This window comes from Gouania willdenowi, chromosome 7, assembly GCF_900634775.1.
Source record: "Gouania willdenowi chromosome 7, fGouWil2.1, whole genome shotgun sequence".
NCBI lineage: Eukaryota > Metazoa > Chordata > Actinopteri > Blenniiformes > Gobiesocidae > Gouania > Gouania willdenowi.
This window is the reverse complement of record NC_041050.1, coordinates 25,915,236-25,930,142: the sequence shown is the minus strand read 5'-3', so window position 1 is coordinate 25,930,142 and position 14,907 is coordinate 25,915,236. Positions and strand designations below refer to the sequence as shown.

The window sequence follows — 14,907 nt, the reverse complement described above, 5'->3', positions numbered from 1 at the left end:
ATTTGTCTGCTTTTTTATTATTGCTTATATTATTCTCTCTCAGTCTGTGTGTTTTTGGTGTCATTTGGATGTTTCTTCTATCATTTTTGTATGTTTCCCTGTTATTTTTGTGTATTTAGTAGTAATCTTGTGTATTTTTCTTACACGGTGTGTCTTGGATGCCATTTGTGTGTGTCAATGTTATTATTTAAATTATTCTCTCTGTGTTTAAATTATTCTCTCTCAGTGTGTGTGTTTTTGGTGTCATTTTGTGCTTTCTGTTGTTGTTTGTCTGTTCTTTTTATTATTCATGATTATACAGTAAATCATCTTATTTTGTGTGTTTTTGTTGTCGTTTTGTGATTTGCTGGTAATACTTAGTATGATTATCAGTTTGAACTTAAAACAAACATTATAAACACATTTTTTAATGTTTTTATTTGTTAATTTTCTCCTCTGTTTTTCTGGTACCCCCTGTAGTGCCATCGGGGACCCCAATTTGAGAAACACTGGATTAAAGAATGGAGAGGGAGGAGGACATGTTTGGAAGTACAGTGAGGCGTGTGAAGGAGGGAGAGGGACACAGAGGTGCCGATTGAGTCAACACCCCCCCTCCAGCTACTGTACCACAGTGTCTCTGTGAAAGAACTGCGCTGAAACGATGGAGAAAAACATGCACAAGACAATGACATCAGCATCATGAAGGATCCATTTATTCTTCATCATTTTAAATATCATCTCTAACATCATATTTCATCTCAATAAAGCAGTGGAACCCTATTCAAAATACTCATTTACATAACGTACACATACTCTGTAAACATGTGCAGGAATGGGAACAGGTTGAGGTATTTTTCACGTGCACAGTGCACTGTTAAAGCAGACGTGTCACTGTACGCGCTCCTTATCAGCCATTCTCTTCGCTTTATTCTGGAGGTATCGAGCTTTGCCTTCTTCGGAACGTCTCTGCTCGTCCTCTCCTGCAATCTGGAGACAAAAACCGAGAAGACACTCGCTTGGTTATCAGAGCCGTTCATCACCAACACATTTTGTGCTCCGGTGATTTGATTACGTGTGCATGAAGCTCAGATCTGATTACCTAAATTGTGTTACAGCAACTGTCATTGACCTTCTGCTTAAATGCAGAAAGAATGAGTGAACCTGAGAGCAGCATACTGTTGTACATGTGAATTATAATAAAAGTTTTGCAACACCAAATAAGACCAAAATAATGGATGCACACACTCGGGCTGTGTGTAAGCTGTTTATAAAGATTTCAGGTTGTTCAGACGCTGTGTCAGGGGGATATGCGCTCCACACACGCACACGCACTCAAACCTCATAATTAACTGAGTGAGCGTAGCACTCTTTAGTGTTGTTTGCGTAAATAGTAACTTGAATTCATACCCTGAGCTATTATAAATTATTAATAACTGCTAAACAGCATTATTCTCTTTTAAAGAGTGGCACCCCTATCCTTAAACATGTTACTGAAATTCATAATAAAACTCACTAAACCCTCTACACCTTAAAAACACAAACTGACTCTAAAAACAAACAAAATGAGAGAAAAATATACAAATTCACAACAAAAATACACAGAATGGCAGAAAAAATAAACAAGGCTAAAAGAAAAATACACAAAATGATGACAGAAATACAATAAATGGTTTTTATATTTTACCAACACAGCGGGGCTCGTTCTGGCTGCTGGTTAGTGGGAGAAACATTTCAACCTGCCTGCACAGATTAATTAATAATTCCAGGCAACAAGAGCGCCCCTTACCATTCTGTCAACACTTTGCTTTCTGCCTCCCTGGGCTGCAGACTGCTGGAGAGGACTACCTGAGTGTGTAGCATGTGTTTGCCTGTTTGAACAAGTGAACGCGAGCATAAATGATGTGATCACATGGAGGGTTTTCGGGTCGTTCACCCGTTCCTCAGAGATGCAGGGCACAGTGCAGGCAGATGGCGTCTCTAACTTTACAGTAATAACAAATCATCAAGACCTAGATGAGGCCAGGGCGTCTCGACCCAAATCTGACGAGTATATTTAGAGTTATGACCCTGAGCTCTTATTCACAACAAAGATGGGAACATTTAATTAGTTCTGCTTGTATGTCACACAATAATCTACCGGTCTGCTTTATCAGCATCCAAACATTTATTTTCTAATTATATCTGTTCATCCACTCACTCAGCAGGTCAACATCACCTGCCGAACTTTGATTTTAACCTCTGAATTGCAGGAAAGGCCAAATTTAAAAAATGTAATATTCCAGGACTGATCCTGCCTGTTGGTGGTGGTGTGGGATAAATCAGGACATATTTATGTTGTAAAATAGTGGACTGACCAATAGGAGCAACGCATGAAGTCACATGCTGGTGAACGTCATGAATACATAAATACATCAAAAATAAAATGTCTGTAACATATCTGATTAAAGGAGTTGGTGTTATACAGTATATATACTGGTACCCTCGTTTCGCATGATCAATGTCCGTGTGTGGAAAAAGTTTGAGGAAAATTGCAGCATTTTCTTAAAAAAAAAAAAAAAAAAAAAAAAAAAAAAAAAAAAGAAATTCTTTCAACAATTAGTGATTAGAAATGACAGCCATCGTGTGATATAAGGGTGGAAAAACTGTGAGCCCTGCTGTCCTGCAGATATTGTTGCTAGTAAGTTTTTTTATTTGTGTATTTGGCGGGCCTGAGATATCTACAAGTGAACTAGTTGATAATTTATACAATGATTTGTGGTCATTTTTAGTTTCTCCTGTGGGGTGAAATGGACGCTTTAATCTAAAAGGCTGGATTTTCTTTTTTTAATTTTACTTCATTCTTTCATTATTGTTTAGATCCTTTCATTGGCCCAGAGTATTTGTTTTTTATCTAATTAAACTTTCCAAACCATATCCAGTCTCTGCTGATAACTGGTTATTGAACCGCCCAGTTAAACGAAGCGTATAACAAAGGACGGTCCATAGGGACAGTGCATTGATATGCTGAGGTCAGCAGTCTTTCACATTGTAATTCAACCTTCTTATTGAACAAACTTTCCTCTTGCACTGCAATGGACCACCATGGTTTGGTGCAACTGGACCAAAGGGCAGTTTTATAATAAAAATTCTATGTTGAAATATCTCACATATTTCACTATTACTTTTCCATGTTTAACTAAAGGAGAAAAGCTAAAAGATACTTTAAGTCAGTCAGACAGAAACCTGGAATCAAACTGTGGGATTCTCACTATTCAAATTATTTCTAACAGACCACATTTTTCTCAAAACTGGAAACCAGTCAACAGATGTGCACTGGTATGGTCGACGAACAACAATGGAAAACATCAATAATATCAACGATATCAAATTCACAGCTTCTGTAAGCGTGTTCATTGTGTTACTGCAGGCTCGTCAGTTTAAAGCTGCATGTGTGCGTGACAACAGCAATGATAATGCAGACTGCTGTAGCGTTACAGGCCCAAAATGCCCGTTTGATGCCCTGCTTACTCATGCAATGACTTCAGACTAATAACAGGGGTTATGGAAGTGATTGCTCCCCAACAGAGAAGCTTAAAGGACCTCATAAAGGGGACGATTTGTATAGAAGGTTTCCAATAAGACATTTTCTTACACCATTTTCTTTTTACATAAAACTAGTACAGTGCCTGTCAGAAGTATGTATTCAAATATGGGTCTATTCTCCCATCTGGACTTAAGTGCTTTGTTGCGCACCTGCAGTCACGCGCTTCTCTCCTACGCGCATTCTCCGGTCTAGGCTGCTGACACACCCACCAAGCATAAGGAGCCAAAAAGCGCGTATGTGTGGATAAAGGTGGGCTGAAGGAAAGGAGGTGGTGATGTCATTTTTTTTGACAATATCAGCGTTTAAAATGCGTGTTCGCTGATAAATTTGTTTATTTAAACGGACTTTGCGGGCATGTGTTTACAGTACAGAGCCAGAGAATATCGGGACGCCCTTCCCCCCTCTCATGTCCGGTCTAACCCATGTTCAAAATCAAATTAGAATAAACATTTTGCAACACCAAATAAGTCCAAAATAATGGATGCACACACTGGGGCTATGTGCAAGCTGTTAAAAAAAGATTCAGGTTGTTCAGACACTGCATCAGGGAGATATGCGTTACAGACACACAGACCTTCCTTGATTTATAGATAGATACACATGAGCTTCAAGTTATCCACATTCACACAACATGGTTGTAACGCACCTATCTAAATATTAAGGTTAAAAAAAAAAATTATTTCAATCGATTTTGACTTGTGTGGCCTGACATCAATTCATAAAATCCTAAAATCGTCATTTAATACATGTGTGATGCAGTGCTGTGGGCTCAAATCTTAATGTAAACTGGAATATTTTTTAGAGACGGTTTCTACCATATACAGCATTGGATCTCTGAGAATCTCTTACATATTCAAGTAAAATTGTTGCTGTGACTGAAATATTAACAAACATATCAAAAATTGAACTGGAGCGCAAATTGAATCAGGCTCCTGTGAATCAAATGAAATCGGTTTGGGAAATCTGAATCCATACAGTGCTGTAATTTTCACGCAACAGGTTTTCTTTGAATGTGCATGGTTTCATTGTGGGAGTTGTAGATTATTCTTTGAACAGTTTGATAAGCCATTACACAAGAAGCTAATAACTGATGTCTCATCAAAAACAATTATAGAAATGTGTGCATTTGTGTTACTTAACTTGATATGAATTCATTCTGCCTGTCTGTGTGCATGTGTAGTGGCTCACATGCATGTTCATTAAACATTTAGAGCGAAACCTCCACATTTTACATTCTTCCACGGATTCGTGGAGCGATGGGAGCAAACGTCCGTTTGGACTTGTCCATCGTGCTTCGGATGAGACGGGAAGGTTTGCCATTTCAGTACGAGTGCACCCGTTAACCCGTTTCTGATTGTCTAGAATGGGTGGCATCTAAAAATAAACGTGCATCACTTCATGTGAACTACAGGGGGTTGCTATGACAACACGGCTTGTTTTCATGTCAGGGGAGGCCAGCTGAGTCTCTGCCTGCAAGAAGGGAGGGTGGGGGTAGGGGGAGATGGGGAGAATAAAAAGAAAAGGCTACAGCAAAGAGGTGGGGGTGGGAAACTTGAATAGAGTGAATAGAGCCAGAAGGAGTGAGGGATGAAAGGAAGGATGGAATGGAAGAGAGTAGGAGGAAGTGCTAAGGAGAAACAATGCAGAAACCGGAGGACGGCAGCACCAGCGCTAGCACCAATGAAGCTGCTGGAGGATCAGTGGATGAAGGCACTCAATAATTCATGGACATTGACCTTTATGCTTCACATGCAGGGGAGCATTGCTGAATGCACACACATTCATTCATGCACTTTCAACCATTCATAATCTGAGCTCAAACTCCTACCTTCGGCTGATGGAGAACGTTTTAAACACTCACAGAAAAGTCAATTGTAAGAAAAACCAGAGACTAACACCACCTGCGGATACTTCCAGGTATTCTAATGGTATGGAATGGTGTTTGAGCATAGGAATGATATCAGTGATATCAACCAAACTTAATTTTGGTTTACTAGTAGACTTTAATAGTGAAGTACAGCAAATAGTGTCTAGTACTATTCATGATGAATAATGTGTCTCTATTGCTACTAGTAAGCCTTATATGCTAATAATGGGGTGAGGGGAAGCAGATTCAAACTTGCAATTTGGCTTTTGAAAATATTAACCAATCAGGGAGCTTGATTTGGTAATAATCCCTCCAAATTAATTTACATTTGGTCTACTAGTACAACTAGTGAATCTTTTGGCTTTACTAGTACTACTAGTAGACTAAAAACAGTCTACTAGTACAACGAGTAGTACATTTTACTAAAAAACCTGCTGAAAGAAGCTCTGTTCTTTTTAGTCTGGGTTGATTGGTGCAGTCATGTATTGCTTATTAAGAATATTTTAGTTTGACGTTAGATGAACACTTGACATTTAAAGAAACAGGGAGAGTTATCTCATAGTCAGCAAGTAGAGCTTTAGGATTAGTAATAAATAAAGCTAAACACTTCTAAGATTTCAAACTTATACAAAGTGTGTGCGCCAAGCGTCTGATTAGTGCTGTGGTGTTTGGGGCCCACAGGTGCAGTAAAGTTCTAGTTCTATACATTACAGGGCGATTCAAGCTTTCATAAATGCACATCAGTCCTGGCCTTTAGTAGAGATATGCTTCCAAACATCAGACACAAGTGTGAAATGCTGCGGCTTTGGAACAGGCTTGTAAGGATGTCGGATCAGAGACTCCCTAAAAAGATTTATTATTTTGGATGTTTCTCACTGTCATCCCTGGGCTAAAAACACTGAACATGTCATTCATTTTTACAATGTACAGACAGATTTGGTCTTTCGTTATAGTGGAAACCAAAACAACAAAGATATAATCTCGTAAAAATAGCTACGAGGCAGAGTCTTATGTGAAGTATCATCAAAATAGGAGGAGGATATCATTTTGTGCACAGTTGCGCTCAGGAACTTTTCCATAGAGACTGGTAGGTTTAATGCTATTCCTGAGGAAGACAGAGGGGCGGATTCACTAAGATCTGAAATAAAGGGTGGTAAATCACAGTTGCTTCCATATATCCTTTGGTGACGCAGTTTCCTCACCTGCAGCAAGAAATTCACTAAGATTGCAACAATGATTAGCGCGCATACAGAAGTGGTGCAGACCGCCCCATTTTAATGAGCGTTTTGCTTGTTCAATGTAGAGACGTCAGTGTGCACAGGTACAGGCATTTGAGGAGGCAGATGGACTTCTCTGTCTGCACAAACATTTAATAATGTAGAAAACCAAATAAACAAATAAAAATGTGTTCATTTCGTTATTTTTTCCCCTAATTTAATGTGGGTCAGGTCATGTAACTTTGCTCTGATCAGTCCATGAAAAATAGATTTGGACAGAAAGCGTCCTATATTATTATATTATTTATTTTATTATTGATCTGTTGACGCCATTGATCTTGAGTTAATACATCAACACAGTCTGTCAATCAGTCGATCAGCACCATTTAAAGATGATCTACTGACCATTATCCAGCAGGTTTGACCTCCTGAGTAGCGCTGTGTCACCACACTATCATATGTCAACATAACCAAACATTCCCTGTCAGACAGGAGCTGTCTTAAGACCGTCGATCAAAACACGCTAAATTAAGCCAAGTGATTTCACCCTCGGTACGTGCGTGTGCACATGAAATGGGTTGAGATTGCAACATCTGACCAATTACTATAAAGAGAACTGACAGACTGAGCGTATTTACAACGAATGGAGGAACAGCTTATTATCTTAAACGAATATAATGAATATAAATCCATGATGACAGCGAAGAGCAACAGTGTTAATGCAGCGCGCACCAGGAGGCGGAGCTACTCGCTCAGATCTGATCCACTACATTACTTGGTCCTGACCAGGTTGCTTAAGTTTAAAATGATGACTAATTTAAATCCATAATTCAGAACAAAAACAACACTGTTGTTACAAAAAAGACAAGAATGAAAGAACCCAGACAGGAAGCTGCTGACACTGTTAATGCGTAAAAGCCTGTGATTATTTATGATATATTATTATACCATTGGATGATAAATGGACAGCGCTCTAATCAGTTAAACTTCATTACAGCACACACATTTTTCTTTTAAGTACACCTATTTATCACACACACTGGGATGAAAGCACATTGTTTCACTGTAGCATGTCCCTTCTGAGGCACTCAGCGTATGAATGAATGAATGAATGAATGAATGACTTCACCCATCACCCGAGACACTGGCTTCATCAGCTGACTATTAATCAGTCCATCAAATATAAATCTATATCTTTCCAAAAGGATGTCATCAGTAAATGAAAGGATTGCATTTGTCCATTAATAATCTTTCTTTCCTAAACGCAGCTGTCAGATCTGCACCAACCAGGATCATCTATCAATGGGCAGGTCGTTTTCTACAAGAACTGATAGGTTAGTTGTTCAGTATTAATTGCCATAGTGATTAAGCTCCAGCGAGGTTGTCCAGCACACACTGTTTAAATCCCGGAAGTTACCGCGATAAGAGGTAATCTAGCTTCGTAACATACCTCCTTAGTGAATCCGCCGCAGAGTGTATTTGTTGTGTAACTTCGGTGGAACTGAGAATGATATCCATTTCTTGTTTTACTTTCCAATTTAAGAGATTTGCTTTTTAGAAAAATGTCCCTCATAAATGTTAACTTTTTCTGTTTTAATGATTACAAAAAACTTGAGTTCTACTTTAGAAAAGGAACCTTCGCTATAGCAGATTTTATCTGCAAAGCTTAGGAGATAAGCTAGTGTGTACTGTTTACTATTCAGCTGTGAATAAATCATGCTACTTTGTTTTTGTTATGATGTTGCTTTGTCTTTTATCTGGGAACACTGCATGTGTATCTCTGGTGTCTTGTAAACTTATGACGGTTGGGCACTTTTTGTGCACTAGTCGTACTAGTAAACAAAGATTTTGTTCTCCTAATAAAGGTTTTTGGCACACCAGTGTGTGAGCAGAATCTACTAGTAAAGCAAAATCTTCAACTAGTAGACAATTTGGGTTACTTGTAATACTAGTAGTGCACCACAAACCTTTACTAGTAAAACACCCGAGAACTAGTAGACCGTGTTTAGTCTAGTAAAGACTAGTACTAGCCGATCTAATGAGTATGAGGGATTATAACCAAAACCATATCCATGATTGGTTGTAATATTTTCCAAAGCAAATGGCGAGCCTGAATTAGCTTTTTCCCACCTCTGTATTAGCATATATGGCTTGCTAGTAGTACTTGTGACACCTTTTTCATCACTAGTAAAGTATACATGTGCATTAGTAAAGTAAAGTTTAGTGCATGTACTCCAAATGTGAGCACAAGTAGAGTTTAACAATGGTCGATATCACAGATATCGTATTTATTCCATTCTGCGCGTGCTATTTGTAGACTTTTCGGGAGCTGCTGCTGCAGAGCCGAGGCTTTCCTTGACATCTGCTCACACTGTCCTCTTGCCCCACTTAAGCAACCCACAGCATGCTTACATTAGTGACGGCCCATTCGAAAGCCTCCACAGGTTCACTCTCACATGGTTTCTAACATCCTGCCGAGCTAAAACGGGATCATCTAAAAATAGCAAATGCACCGTGCTTGTTAAAAGAATTCAAGGATGAAAGAATGAAGGTGGAGAAATACCTTCGGCCTAAAATAGCAGGAGAGCGCCTTTCTATCAGCCTGTTAACGGGAGACAAAGGAGCAGTATCTGCACCACATGTGACTGACAAATATATTTACTATTTCACTCGTTAAAAAAAAAGGTGTTATGCTTTTTTGAAAGCCTGTCTTTTAACAAAAATATTTTTTGTTCTACACAAAGAACAGGTTATCTTAGCCTTAATTTAAAAAGCAGAATAGCTGATAATTACAGCTGCATTCAAACCGAGATCGATGAAATCCTGGATTTCGTGTTTCACATTCCTGGATCAGCATAATTAACAAGTAGTTGCAATAAAAACATTACAAAATTAGTGATTTCTTGTGTTTTGTCAGAAAAGGAGCACAGTGATTGGCTTGTCACCAGTTTTGTTCTAGTTTTGTTCGGTGTTTCCCAGTGACATCAACTCACTCAATTTCGGCCAGATTCTGATTTTTCCGTCTAAACCCCAAAATAAACATCCGCAATCTTCATTAAAAATTCCAGCAAGTTAACTTTGTCTTTTAAAAAAAAATAATGTTATGGTTTTCTTTTATTAAGACAAACTTTTTTCAGGTAATTTACTTTGATCTCATGACTTGTTTCGACTGTCAACTGCCAGTCTTCCTCAGAGGTGTCTGCTGATCGCTTTGATGTGTCCTTATGTCGCAGTTGACAGTCCAAACATGTCAGGAGATCAAAGTAAATTTCCTGAAAAAAGTTGTATGAAAAAAGTAAACGTTAACATATTTCAGTGAAAACACCAAAAAGTGTGTTGGGAAGACAAAAAACACAAGAAATCACAGTAAGAATGACGTAAAAACACCTTTATGCATCCGTCGATAAGGCTCCAGATCCCACAATGCAACGTAGTGAGTGGCTCTTTGTCAGACCTTCTGCTGAGCCTTAATATGTCACCTTCATTATATCCAGGTCTGTTAGAGCAGCTGAAACCTACAGAGCAGCAGAGATACCACTAAAAACCTTTTTATTCTTATTACTTTCCCAGGCTAGCCATCAGATAAGATATCATTGTACATATCTTCTGTGGTAACTTGTTACCTGCAGGCCTCATGAATTCATTTTCTCACTTTTCCCATTTTTACTTCCATCCACAGTGTATCACAGACATTGGGCTGCCCGCGAGCCACAAGTGGCCTTCAGTCTAATTTTGTGCGGCAATCAAGGTAACTGCTAAAAAAAATTGTTCCAAAAACACACACAATGACAAGCACTACACACAAAACAACAAAAAAACACAAAATAAGAAAAACCTACGCAGAATTAGCTCAAAAACATACATTACGACATCAAAAATACACAAAAAAATATATAAAATGACAAAAATACACAAAATGACTCCAAAAATAAATAAAACATCAAAAAAAAAATCTGACAGAAATATACAAAATGACAATACAAATATGCAGAATTAGTGCAAAAACACACACAATGACAAAAACTACACACAAAACAGCAAACGCACAAAAACAAGAAAAACATACATAAAATTAGCCCCAAAATCAACATTACATAAACAAAAATACACAAAATGACAAAAATAATAATTAAAATTACAAAAATACACAAAATGCATAAAACAAACCAAAAAAAAACACCCAAAATTATCCCCAAAACAACAGCAAACAAAATGATGAGAAATTAGTCCTAAAACACACATTAGGACTTACAAAATACACAAATTGACTCCTAAAATACATAAAACAACAACCAAAACACAAAAAGACCTCAAAAACAACAAAATGGGAGAAAAATATACAAAAGTATAAAGAAAATACACAAAATGACTCCAAAATCACACAAAATGACATTAAAATACACTAAACGAATACAAAAAAACAAAACAACATGAAAATAAATACAAGATGATAGAAAAATACAACAGAAATACACAAAATGACTTGGAAAACACATAAATTAACATTTTACAAAAAAATTACAGGAAAAAACACAAAATGACTTGGAAGAAACTTTGTTCCAAGTCAAAAACCTTGGTGTTAAGATTCTACCACCTAAAGAACATCTCCAGAGTGAAAGGTTTAATGACTCAGAAAGATCAGGAGAAACTGGTCCATGCTTTTATCTCCAGCAGACTGGACTATTGTAATGATCTTCTAAGAGGAATCTCCCAAAAGAGCATCAAACAGCTACAGCTGGTTCAGAACGCTGCAGCTCGGGTCTTAACCAGAACAAAGAGGTCAGAACACATTACTCCAGTTTTAAAGTCTTTACACTGGCTCTCAGTCAGCCTCGGAATAGACTTTAAAGTTCTGCTGCTGGTGTAGAAATCTGTGAATGGGTTTGGTCCAGAATACATCAGTGAGATGTTAGTCAGGTATGAACCCAGCAGGTCTCTCAGATCTATGGACACAGGTCAGATAGTGGAGCCCATGCTCACAGTAAACATGGTGATGCTGTGTTTAGTTGTTATGCTGCAAAGAAGTGGAACAAACTTCCAGCAGAGCTGAAGTCAGCATCTAATGTGAACATTTTTAAATCAAAGTTAAAGGCACTTTTTTTCTCTACTGCGTATGATTGTTCTTATTGATTTTAAGCTGTTGGATGTTTTATCATGTAAAGCACATTGAGTTGCCTTGTGTATAAAATGCACTATACAATTCAATTTGCCTTGCCTTGCCTTCTTTCCCGTATTAGTGCTCAGAGCGGTCATTATTCAAAATGCCGACATGAATGTTGATAATGTGACCCTCGGATCACATACAATCACTGTTCTGTGGCCCCTACAGTAACAACAGTCATCCAGCTCTGCTTTAGCACACATGAGGAGATGAGTTAAGATGTTCACTAATGCAAATAAGCGCCTCAAAAATACATGGTGGACATTTAAACCTCAAAGGAGAAATAGAATGACTGCTTTCAGGATCTTCACACCATGCAGCCACAAATAGCAGTGTTTGCTGACACCAACCCTGCTGTTTTTAGTGCGGAGCCCTCAGAGTCGCTGCTCGTGCTGTGCTGCTGTCGTCTAATGTGCAGCAACAGGACAGGCCACAAGTATGTTATTGAGATTTAATGATTCCGTAGCAGAGACGTGCACACACAGAGAGTCAATGGTGTCTGTCACAGAATACTGATTACTTTAACTTCAGGATTCAAGTCAAACATGATGCTGTAAACGTTTATTCAAATTCAATTCAACATTATTTATATAGCGCCGAATACAACAAGTCTGTATATTACATGTATTATAGTTTGTTGTTGTTTTACCAGCATTTATTAATTTATTTGGTTGCTTGTTTGTCTGTTAGCAGGATTACGTCAAAGGTACTAAACGAATTTTAACAGAATTTTAACCAAAGATGAATTTTATGCTATGGAAGATCTGGTTACATTTTGTTGGGGATCTAGATTAACATACTGATTATGGATCAATTTATCTTTCTATTTTTCATCATTGGCAAAATTAAAAAAGTCATATCTTGGATTGGAATTGATTGATTTTTTATGAAATGTATCTGTAAATTATTTTGGGTTAATTCCTGAATTACTCCACCGAGTTTTATCCAGATTAGATTCAGATTGCACATTTCATTGGGATTTAAATAAAAAAAAAAAAAAAAAAAAAATCTTCCAAGCCTTTAAAGTGTGAATGATCAATGTACCATGATCAGCATCACTGATCCAGATAACTGACAATATCTGGAAAAGAGAGATTTAATGCTGAGCTGACATTTACGCTCTCTGATTTAAATGATTGAGGAAATTCACATATTTTCCAGCGTTATAACAAATCGACCTGTTCTCTGCACTTTGGAATGGATGCTTGAATGTCTAATCTCAAAAAGGAATTCATCTATAATGAGCCCTCACTCAGACATTGCACACCATGAGTCAAACTCAAGGCCCTTTGGAGCATCCAATTCATCCCACAGGAGAAGGTAAAAATGACAGAGAAAACATGAATCATTATATAAATCTCAGCCCCTCCAAGCACATAAATTCAATGAGACTCCACAATGTTTGCAGCGCTCACAGTTTTCTAATGCTTATATCACATGGTGGCCGACATTTTTTATCTCACATTGTTGAAAAATCCGACAACTTTTCTTAAACTATTGCACAAAATGTCCCCAAAACAACTAAAAATGTGTTGAAAAACAAAAACAAATCAAGGAAATTTCAGTAAAGATCCAGCAGGGACTCACAGTATATCTGTCACTTATTGCTTGGATATTGTCAGTAGCTTCCATACTTTAAATATTATTGATACAAAGAAGAGAAAACGAGGCACATTAATGTTGAAATTGCTTGTTTTCCAGTATAAAATCTGCAACCCACTTGAGATCAAACTGGTCCATATTTGGCCCCTGATCTAAAATGAGTTTGACGCCCCTGTTGTACACTAAACAAATATTTTTTGTGTTTAAAAAAAAGTGTCATAATGTTAATGTTTTATGTGTTTGTATGTCATGCGGTTTATTCAAAACAGTAATTAAAGGTATTGTGGACGATGTTTAACTTACGGGTGGATCATCAAGACTATTGGTCCTCCTAACTGTCAATCATGTTTACGTAAGGCCGTCGTACGTGCTCGTGCCCGGTGCGCACCGGGTCCTTTGAAAATGGATTTTCATTTACGGGTGGTGAGTCTGACATAGTGGGAAAAGTGGAAACCTTCTTTTGGTAAGAAAGCTTGTATGATCGATGTCCATACCAACTTGTAAACAGAGCTGTGCACGAGGAAAGCTGGACTCGTGCACGCTCTCCCGCACACATAGGCGTGTTGCACATGCACATTTTTATCAAAAAGTGGAGAGGGCGTTTCATTTCTAAACATCGTCCACAATACCTTTAACATGTATTTAATATGGTTTTCCTGCCTTTTACAACTATTAAAACGTTCAGTAAAAATATAAATCTAAAATAAAAAAAAAAAAACAATTTTGAAACATAAGAGTGGGATGAATTGAACGGACACCTCTAGTCAGTAACAGAGGCTGTCAAACCCAAATGAAAGCAGAAAAAGGCCAAGTGCTCGTCAAGCTTTGCTCTGTTTCCTGTTATGAGGCTAACAAGGCTAATTATGATCATTACTGCATTCCCATCCCACACAGTCCCCATTTCCACTGCTGAAGGAAGTCTTGGTGTTAATTGGAATGACGTGTTGAACTTTGTCTGCATGTGACATGTCTCTGTTAACAACAGAGGGAAAAGCTTTAATGCCTTTAACTTATTGTGAGAGGATATTAAGTCAGCCTGGCTCTAGTCTAAGTTGTAAAGAAGCAGAAATAGCACCGATCGAGCTTTGTTGATAAAAATGAACACATTCGTGTTCAGGGATCTGTTGAAGCACTACTCATGGCTATATGTGCATATCATTATCTATCTACATATACTATAATGCAAGAAAGGTCTGCGTGCGTGTGTGTTTGTGGAGCAAATATCTCCCAGGCGCGGTGTCTGTTCGACCTGAAGCCTTGTCCAAATACCACAAGTGTATGCATACGTTGTTTTGGAGTAATTTGGTCATTTCAAAACGTTTTTTTTTTTTGTTTATTTCGCCTGGATGGCACATTCATGTTCACCCAGAAGTGAAACCTATTCAGATTTTGACCTCAGTGTGAGGGGGCGCTAGCGCACAATCTATGTGTATTTCACTGCACAGCTCTGCTCCGGTGCGTGCCAGAGCCAATCACAGTGGCGAGCTAGAGTTAGAGA

At 38.0% G+C, this 14,907-nt stretch overlaps 1 protein-coding gene across 4 annotated transcripts in view; it reads right to left on the bottom strand.

Moving 5' to 3' along the window:
• Positions 1 to 670: 670 nt before the first annotated feature.
• Positions 671 to 14,907, bottom strand: part of acot7 (acyl-CoA thioesterase 7) — an 85,473-nt gene continuing 71,236 nt past the window's right edge. For all 4 annotated transcript variants that reach the window (XM_028454080.1, XM_028454081.1, XM_028454083.1 and 1 more), the window contains one exon: positions 671 to 966. In XM_028454080.1, the coding sequence (XP_028309881.1) occupies positions 868 to 966 (99 nt within the window). In that variant the 3' untranslated portion in view covers positions 671 to 867. The remainder of the gene's footprint in view (positions 967 to 14,907) is intronic.